General features: G+C 40.2%; 1 protein-coding gene across 5 annotated transcripts in view; it reads right to left on the reverse strand.

The window, feature by feature from the left end:
* The window catches only part of LOC103151580 (ras/Rap GTPase-activating protein SynGAP-like), a 64,939-nt gene that overhangs the window by 18,783 nt on the left and 35,988 nt on the right, over nt 1–10,168 (reverse strand). For 4 of the 5 annotated variants that reach the window (XM_016681586.1, XM_016681588.1, XM_016681587.1 and 1 more), the window contains 9 exons: nt 9,248–9,401; nt 8,114–8,212; nt 7,760–8,011; nt 7,305–7,640; nt 6,845–6,989; nt 5,683–5,827; nt 4,218–4,454; nt 1,361–1,562; nt 362–552 (listed from right to left, as the gene is read on the reverse strand). In XM_016681586.1, coding sequence (XP_016537072.1) covers nt 362–552; nt 1,361–1,562; nt 4,218–4,454; nt 5,683–5,827; nt 6,845–6,989; nt 7,305–7,640; nt 7,760–8,011; nt 8,114–8,212; nt 9,248–9,401 — 1,761 coding nt within the window. The remainder of the gene's footprint in view (nt 1–361; nt 553–1,360; nt 1,563–4,217; nt 4,455–5,682; nt 5,828–6,844; nt 6,990–7,304; nt 7,641–7,759; nt 8,012–8,113; nt 8,213–9,247; nt 9,402–10,168) is intronic. The other variant, XM_007571727.2, reaches the window with a different exon arrangement.

Here is a 10,168-nt window from a genome sequence, read left to right on the forward strand (position 1 = left end):
TGGCAATTAGGGAACGACGATCCGCTCTGAAAGCCAGTTGAGGTGCATTAGCATTAGCATTACGGGCTTTTAGAAATACACCAGGGTTGTTATGAGCTACTGAACTCTCACTTCCTGTGTACACTTGGCCTTTTTATGAGTCCCTGTTAATAACACCCTTGTGGAGCTGTAAATCCTCTCTTTATGCAGCCTAGGTGCACATTTGCAATCACAGCCATGCACCGGGTCTTTATAGAGCCACAGCGGGGACCGAACCTGCTGGCGCTTTGTTCTATTCGGGGACATGCAAATGCAAGTTTCGTGCCCAGAAGTAATGACAACAGAAAATGTGGAAAAACAACAGGGGGCCATGAGAAGATACCTGTTTAAATCACGCATCATAAGGCTTTGGAAATCAGAGGACATAAGGCGATTGAAGGATGGGCGGGAGAAGAGTCTGTCCTTCGGTCTCTCCGGTTGGTGGTTTGTGGGCATGTGGAGCTGCGGATTCCTCAGGGCAACGCTGATGTCGTTCAGCAGCCGCGGCAGGGGTCCGAGTTTGAGGATTGCATCCTGCAGGGAGATTATTATTATTATTTTTTTTTTTAAGTAAAAAACAAGAAAATACACTCCTTAACCTTTTGTTGGAGCCGCAAATATGAACAAGCAAAACCAGAAAAGAATAAGTTAATATGATGCCGTTATCAGTTTGAGAAACAGGTCTAAGAAGATAGATACCGTATTTTTCAGACTATAAGCCGCTACTTTTTTCCTACACTTTAAACCATGAGGCTCACAGCCTGGTGCGGCTTTCTGTGAATTTTTCTTCAACCACCAGGGGGCTCTTTAGCAGGAAGTGAATTATTGGAAGTCAAAATTGGAAATCAAAGAAGAAAGTGCTAATTTTCATTTAGAACAAGCACATGCTAGCAACAGAGACAATGGAGAAATTTCTTCAAACTCATAAGATGCAGCTTTTAAGTTGAGGGGTGTCGATCTGGCAGTATAGAAGGGAAATAGAGCCGCTGCACGTAAACTCAGCATGAACTTAATAAATTCGATAGATTTATTTTCTTATGGAAAACCGAGAACGGTGGAGATACTAGCGGCTTATAGTCAGTGCGGTTTATATATGTACTTTTTTTTTTCCCCAAAAGATTTGTAGTTGCGGCTTACATTATGGTGCGCTCTATTGTCCGGAAAATACGGTAGTTTTATTTGCTCAATACGATAAACAAGAATCCAAATCCTTCATTCAGTGAGCTTTTACGTTTTGTGCCATTTTATTTCACTAATATCTTTCTGTTCAAAACAAAAACAAACATGGAACAACGGTGAGCCTTCACAGGTGTGGCCGGACTAGTAATAAAATGTGACCCACCTTACTGAGCTGCCCCATGACTTCCCACAGCAAGCTGTGCAGCATGGACAGCTCCCTACCGAGGTCGATGTAGCCCTCAAAGCCTCCGGCGTTTCCTCCAGTGTCCATGTTGGAAATCTCATAGAGGAACTGCTGCATGGAGCCCCACTCCATCTCCAGGAACTCGTTCATGAAATACATGTATTCCTCCTTGGGTCCAAATCTGAAAAGGTGGCGATTAGAAGAGCAGTGACGAAATAAAAAAGATATCATATTGCATGTACTAGTACTTTTTCATCAACATTAAGAAAATATTTACTTTAAACAAGCCACTATATATAAGATGAAAAGTTACTTGTAAGTTAGTTTTGTCTTATTTCAAGTGTCCCAAGATATTTGCACTAGAAATTAAACAGAAATACATAGTAAGATTTTGTGTTTTTGCTGGATGGATGGGATGTTTGAGAGTCTTTATTTCTGTTAATTGTGATGATTTTCTACTAACATGACATTTAAGATTAGAATATTACATCAGACTAATAAAAAAAGACATTTTTAAAAACAAAAATGTTTGGTCTGTTTAATACCTGCCTAAAGGTTGATATAGTCAAACACAAATTTTAATCTTTTACTTAACTTTTTTTGGGGAAAAAATACTTTTAGGAGTATTTTTACTGCCCCATAATTTTTACTTTTACTTGAGTAATATCACGACAAAGTATCGCTGCTCTTGAGCAACATTTTCGGCTGCTCTGGTGACACATCAGAATGAACCTCGCTATTTGTGAATAAATAATCCTAATTTAATTAGATACACGTCTCAGAGAATTCAAATCTCTAGCATGTAACTGGATTAAGAACTGCCACCATCCTGTGTTTAGGAAGAGACCAAAAACATTTGTGAAGTCCAAAGTCTAGAGTAGCGATCCAGCAGGTTACTTTGAATCTCCTGCAGTTGCGCTGGAAGCAACCAAGCATTTCTGACCTGGTGCTTTTGTTCTCGTTTCTTCGTCTTTTCTGTCCTCTCACCTCCCAGGTGGACAAGGCGGACAGAGGGCTATTTCTGATTCTGCTGGAGTGAGTTTCTCCTTCCTACCCCCCACTCCGCCTCGCTGCGCGCCCTCAGGATGAGATATTAAATCGAAGGGATGATTCACACAATCCCTCCACTTTCAAACTGCCGTTTTGTAATTATACTGAATAAATACATTAAATGAGGCTGTTCCTAACTGAACCGGATCACAAATGAGTTTGATGAGACCGTGGTCAGCTGGATCTCAGTCAGGTTTATTTATTTTACTTAAAGCACTTTATCTACAGGTTAATTTGTTTTAAATTAGAAAAAAAAAAATCCATTAAACTAAACTGAGCAGAATTCAACTGAATGCTGGATTTGACTCCATAGGAACAAACATATTCACATCTAAATACTGCATTATATATAGTACTGCAGAGTACTGCAGTACCAATGACATTGCAGTAGCTGTATGTCAGAAATGCTTGGACATAAAGGTGTTTTTTTAAGGACCTTTAAAACAAATGTAGGATGTGTTTTTACTTTCTTTAGTATAAAACAAAGATAACTAGAGGAAAATGGAAAGGACGAGGGTTTCATGTATTTGGGGGTAAAAATTGGTCCAAACCAACCAGGCCACAATTGAAAAACTAGCGTTGTTAAATTTAAAAACTGTAACCTAATAAGTCCCTGCTCTGCAGAACACAAATCAATTAAATAGAACCTGTCTGGCAACATGAAGTAGGCAAGAATATCTAAAAATATAAATAAAGAAAAAGTAAAAGAAGAGAGCAAGTCATAATCAGATTTAAAGAAAATGCAAAACCAGATCAGAAAACAAGTTACTGGCATCTATCTGTCTGGAAAAGTTCACAAAGCCATTTAAGGCTTTGGGACTCAAGTAAACCACAAGGAGAGCCATTTTCCGCAAATAGAGGAAAAGTGAAACATTTCCCACAAACAAGTGAAATCTTTTTGAAGTTATGTATCCAGTTATATAAGGGCCTAAATATAACAGTTCAGAAGGATAACATCACAGTAACAGCCAAGCACGGTAGTGGTAGTGTGATAATCTGATCTTGCTTTGCTGCTTCCTAACCTGGACGTCTTTTGATTATTATTGGAATCATGAAATCTTGTGGGAGACAGTGAATCCTGAAGGACATGCACAAAGATTCACAGTACACCCAACACTCTGCATCTGAAGGGCTCAAAAACCCTCAAATGTGGCTGAATCAAAATGAAATCCTCTGAAAGGTTGGCGAAATTTCCTCCACAGTGATGTAAAACAATGCTACCAGTTATAATAAACACTTGATGCAGCTAATCAGGTTTATAATACAATAACTTTATTGGCTTGGTTTGGATCGTTTTTCTCTCTGACTAAATAAACTCATCATCATAAAACATTTAAGACTGACAAAAAAAGAAGCAGCAAAAACTGAAGAAATCAGGGCAAAATCTTCTTTGCTATATTGTACCCTTAAAATCAAATTTTGACAATAAGGTAAGTGTGAGTTTCAAAGTTCTTCGACTCGAGTCGGATAAGTCCTTCTGGTGACGTGCAACTAAATTTTTTGAAGCTTTACCCGGCGCTTCTGTAAGCCAGAGGTTTAAATAAACACGTCAGTGTTCTCGTTTTAATCGGAGTGTCAGTAAAGAGAGCAAACTGAAAGAAATGTGTCACTGCATAGAGGCTCTGAGCTCACTGCTGTGTGAGTAACAGCTTAAACCCTCGCAGGCAAAACTGCAATCCTCTAATTCGGTGAGGTTAGGCCATCCCGCCTGACACGGAGCGCCGAGCGTCTGCAGGTCTAAAAATGAACCGCGTCGAATCAGCGCGGCAAAGTCGAGGAGACTCACTTGGTGAAGCTGGCCAGGTTCTGCATCACCTTGGCGATGAGCGTGAGCGTGCGGGACGTGCGCTCGGCCGGGTACTCCTGCATCAGGTTGAACAGGGACGGGGACATGATGGCGGGGCACATGAAGCGGAGGAACAGGGAGGAGCTGATGAGGCTGTCGGCGAGATCCTCTCGCCCTCGCTCGGCGCATCTGGCTCTCCAAGAGGCGAAAACCTCCTTCAGCTCCCGGGGAAAGATGCTGAAACAAGAACATTGTTCTTATTACAGCAGCTGTCAGGGAGAACAGCGAGGTGGAAACGCCGGGAGACTGAAAGTTATAGAAAGTTACCCAACCATATTGCTCTCTTCAACGAGGAAATGTTTCTATTTAATACTTTTTTCTTTTTCTTTTTTGTTTTTACAGTGAAGTCTTGCGCTGTTGTTGTTTTTCATACCTCTCTGTTACACAGATGAACGATTTCACTTGAAATCAGACGTCTTAACCTTTTCTTGAAACAACACGCAACATCAAAACAGCATCCAATGTTACCCCAACTAAAGTAAAATCAATTAAAAAGCCATTAATCTGCGCACATATATTCAGAGAAAATAGCTGTAATTTCACAATTTATCAAAATTTTATGTTACTGAAACCATTGTTTAATGTACACTTGATATTTCAGGTTGATCAAAGTGAACTTTTAGCCATTAATCTATCACTTTCTGTATCCTTGACCTGTGAAAATGAGGTGGAGCACAGGTCCATTCCTCTTGACTAAAGTGCAGTGAAAAAAGTATTTTCTCCCCAACAGATTTCCCCTTATTCAATCAAGAATTAACTGTGATTAACCGCAATTTCTTAGTTCAGTTTTACTAGTCGCATCCAGCTCTGATTACTGCCGGCGTGGAGGAAAAAAATAAAAACCAAACAAAATCACTTAAGCAGAAGCTGTCTGACAACATGAACCAGAGTAAAAACCTCAAAGAACATTTCCTCAGTTACGTTTCCTGGAGCTCCACTCATACGTCCATCAAGTAAAGTCAGGTGTGTGATCCTTCTAAGAAGTGGTTACAGGAAAATAGCTACTTAGTTATAATGTAAGTTTGCAACGCTGCAATGTGACAGTAGGGACACTTTTGCAGCGTTAGAGAACTGCAGAGTAGAGAGACATCTTGGGGTCACCAGGGTTCTTGTACAACAGACATCAGATGCCATATACATGTCAACCAGAGGTTTGAGCTGCAAGCCAGGAACAACATCCAAAACATAAACATGTGGAGTTAGCAGCAGCATATTAGGATATAATTGGTGTTTTAAAAAAAATATCTAAGACTTCTTTTGACAAAAGATGAATCGAGTTTGAGGCTCTTTGCAGATTTACAGGGGTTGAATTGTTGAGAGTGCAGCACGTGGTCACAGAGTCTTCAAATGCAAAACATATAATCCTAAATTTATCCTCAGCAATGAATCTGGAATAAGAACTGACCAGAGGGAGTTGATGATCTTGCAGAGTAAAAGCTCGCAGCACATCCGGAGGTTGGCTTGGTGGTCAGCGAGGACTGATGGTGGGACACGCATTGGGTCCACCTCACAGTTCTCCTCAGACTCATATAAGGCTCGAATGAAATCACCTGGAAAGTGGACAACAGAGATCTGGGACTTAGAGGACATTCCTAAGCCAAAGGTATGCAGAGAGGCTCAAAAATGCCTGGAATGCCTGATTGTGCCTAAAGAGTTAGGGCCATAAGTTGGAGAATGACAAAAATGGCAACGTATGGCTGAAATCTATGTATGGGTGATGGGCTTGATTGAAATAAGTCCTTCTTTTATTCAAATTACTTTGTCTCCAAGTCTTCTCACATCGGCATTCTTTAAAGGCGACATGAACCCCACTGTTTACACTTCTAGGGCAAAACGCTTTGGTTTTTAAAGGACGTTTTGATACAATTTGAATTTATGTAAAAGATCACCCGTGAAGTACTGTAAAAACAGCCCACTGCATTTCTCCTACATGTCAAATTTCATCTTCATAAATCTTTCCTTAACAACCAGGGGGTTCCAGGCCTGTCCAGCTTGCATGGAAAAATGCCATCTACTCCAGCCAAAAATCATCAGTAATCCTCTTTCTTCCTCTTCTCACCTTTTACTGACAGATATACTGAGGATGTACAGGGACAGGTATTCTAGAATTTATATATATAATATTACTAAGGCTAACTCAGTTGGGAACAGTAAAACGTAGCAGTGCTGTTACTTTCACATGGAAGAACTGAAAACAACTGATTACTTAGGACAAACTGTGCACCACTGCTAATACTTTTCAAGCAACATTAAAAGATTTTGACGTGTCCCAGTAGAAAGTCATAAAACATTGTCTTTTGCTTACTTTGGACTGCTAACTGCTATTAGCAACACAACCTGGAAAGAGTTTTTTTTTTTTTTTCATTCATTTAATCTGTAAAACACAAATGTTTACAAAGACTACCATACAGTGCTGTTTGTGTTTCTGCTCAAATGAAATGCAAACCGTCAGAGACAAAGTAGCACCTGCAACTCTTACAACATCTGACATACATATATGTAAGTGACCATCTCATTTTCGGACATTTTCAATTAAATATTTCTAACAGAGCTACTGACGGTCTTACCTATTGCTTCCTTGAGGTATCTGTGACCTATTAGTTTGAGGTACTCTTCCACGGCCTTTGTAGCGAGTGTGTTTTCCCGAAAGATCAAATGTTCACGGTCCATGAATCGATCCACCTCGCACATCGCCATGTCTGAAAGAAACTCCTACGAGGAGACACAACGTGAAGTTCAGTAAAACAGAAAGGTTGCAAGTACGGGAAGTTTATAGTATCATTAATCTACAAGGTGATTTAGTTACAGCTGTCAGGAAAATACATTAAAAAGAAGGGGGGGGGAAGTTATGAGTAATATTAAAACATAACTAATGCATTTAAAAATGCTAATAAATGACTAAGACATTTATTGCAGAACTTAAAGAAAAGCTCCAGGAGTAAATTTGTCGATTTGATCATAAACCGTCTTTTGAACAATATTTGCCAAAAACAGCCCAGAGATTTGGTTGGTTGATACTTCGATTACCTTTGTTTTCCCTGTGCTCTGAAGAATGTGCACCAGAGCAAACGCCACCTCCTCTTTACTCTTCACGCTCAGCAGCGGCTCCAGCACCGCGCACAGTGTTCGGTAGTTGTTGGTGATGTACTCGGCAAACTCCTTGTACAGCTCCATCGGGAGGATATTCATCGTCTGGTAGCGCGACTTGACACGCAGCGAAGCATTGATCACTTTGGCACTTCCGACGCCGCCACTTTTGGCTAAAACACTGGACTGTATCACCGGGTACCACTGCTCAACAAACTGCCGGCCCGTGATGCTGGATATCGGGATGCTGACAAGGCCGATGTATGTGCTTTTCTCCTAATTTGCAAACGAGATGGATTTTAACCCTCGTATGCTTTTGTATTTATTTATTTATTTATGTTTTTTTTAGATCAGACATATAAAATAAACAAAAAGTATCGAAACGCAGCGCTTACCTTGCGTCTCTTTTTGTCTGTCTCTTTGTAGAGGTGCAAACGAAGGCTACGAATGGTTGGCAAATTGTTAAACTCAAAATGTTCCCCCCAGAAGACCGTGTCGGTGCGGGGTTTGCTGGTGGTGCGCGCGTACAGCATGTCGTCCAGACAGAGCTCGCAGTAGTAGCGTTTCTTAGCTGGAAGATCTCGAGCCTCAATTATCCACAACTTGAGCACATTCTCCACCCGCCTGCTGTTGTCCTGAAAAGAGTGCTATAACTGCGTTAAACAACCCAGGAGGCTTAAGTGTTAAACTTAGCTGGACACGCACGAAAAATAAAAAAATAAAAAATAAAAAAAATCCACTGAGAATACCTTGTTTGGTTTGACCGCTCGTTGCAGATTCTCAATCCATTTGTCTCTTTCAGAAGCAGATCGGCAGGCAAAACATTTTGTCCCTGAATTGGTGGTTACCTGAAGACAAAACATGTTTTTTTTTAATACACAGATTTCTTTGCAACTGATCTGTGTTTTTCCAAGTCGTAAGATTTAGGGGTAAAGACGCAGATTACAATTAAATTAAAATACTCCACGGAGGACAGGCTTATTAGTTTTCACTTGAGTTTTTCCACTCCCGTTCTTTTCTTTTTGTCCTCCCCTGATTATAAAAAGTGTAAACCAAGGTTTGCCTCCTAAGAGGCTTAAGTGAAATCTGTATATCTCTTGAGTTCTGCTGAACTAAAAATAGCGTGAAAAGCCACTTCTACCGCAGGGACGAGCGCAAATGTGGTAAGAGCACTCAGACGGGAAAGAGCTAATCTAGACTAATCTAACATGAACAGAAATTCTCTAAAACAAACTTTTGAGATTAATAAAGCCTATTGCCTGTTCAATACTGATCACTATGTCAACAAAATACTGCCATAATGAACTGAACTTTACTGCATTGTGCTGCATCTAGGCTGCACGGTTGCATCGGCGCTGTTGCCTTGCAGTGAGAAGTTGCTGGGGTTGAATTCCTGTTAATGGCATTTTGAAACTGTTGCTTCTCTGGCTTCCATAAATATGCACGTTAGATTAATTAACCACTTTAATTAGCCCAGAGGGGATCTGTATTACCCTGTGATGGATTGGCAACCTGCAAATAACCCCAAAACGTCATGCATTTAGTAGGCGTAGGGGATGAATTATGCTTGATTTGAATATGTTTATTTCATAAAGTGTTTTCCGAAGATGACATACGACACAAACACCCGCCCCCTCCAAACCTGCAGGTTTGAGCCTTAATCGTTAAATATCTCTGCTCAACAAAACCTGGAACTCCGATAATCTGTTTCATTATATTAGCTCTAATTAACTAATGAACTATATTTATCAAAAGCTCCAGAGAGAAATTAAGAGGCTTCTGCAGTCGTAGCTCAAATGTTACATAATTTCAGCTGGAGAGAAAAAAAAAGTGACAGGCAGGCAAAAACACAGAAAAGGAAAAGGTTAGAGAGATTAACGCACCTCAAAGCAGTACTCTTGTCCTAAAATGCTAGAGTGGACAGGCTTGATAATGGCATCTTCATCCAGAACTAGGTCTAAAGCCTCTGCAGCACTGCTGGGGGAGAGGAGGGACTCATGGGAGTGGGATTCTTTGAAGCTTTGCATCAAGCGAGTCCTGGTGAGAAGCAGGAGACATCGACTTCATTTGGATGTTTTCACAACGTGAGTCAAGGCAGAGAAAAATCATCGAGTGTCGGTGTGGGTTTCAGAAAATTTCACAGAACCTGCCGATTTATTTTACCACTTGGAGCTAAAACACGTGCAAAAATGTATGTCTTTGAATGTTGCGCTTGCATCAGTTCATCAGGGATGACTGATGAACTGTCATTTTCATTGATGAAAATAAATTCATCAATGCTCTGGCCGGCCTAGTAAAGCTCAGGTTCCTGGGATTCATATGGATGTTACTTTACTGCCTAGCAACACCTGCAAACCCTTAAAAAATATTAACACCCTGCATGACATTCTCAACCTTTAACATATTTCATTAGGTTTTAGGATCAATTAATAAAGATTGTTTTTCTGCGATAATGTGTCCGTCTCGACCTCTGAACTTTAACATCTTACACACTAAAATAAACTGGCTGTGGGGAGAAAACACAGTGAAATAGGGATAAACAATCTTATCCTGCCACATACTGAAAGCTATAGTTTCTGATGTTGCACACATTGATATTAAAATGATCCTAGAGATTAAATATACTGTGCCATTTTAGAACAAGCTAATTACAAAACAGTTGTCAGCCCTAACAACAAAGTAACAAAATAAGAAATAAAGTGATGCATGGTGTGACATGAAATGTTGGAGAAAATGAACGACAAAGTTTAACTGCAATGTGTATGTGTGTGTGTGTGTGTGTGTGTGTGTGTGTGTGTGTGTGT

This window comes from Poecilia formosa, unplaced genomic scaffold, assembly GCF_000485575.1.
Source record: "Poecilia formosa unplaced genomic scaffold, Poecilia_formosa-5.1.2 Scaffold286, whole genome shotgun sequence".
Taxonomy (NCBI): domain Eukaryota; kingdom Metazoa; phylum Chordata; class Actinopteri; order Cyprinodontiformes; family Poeciliidae; genus Poecilia; species Poecilia formosa.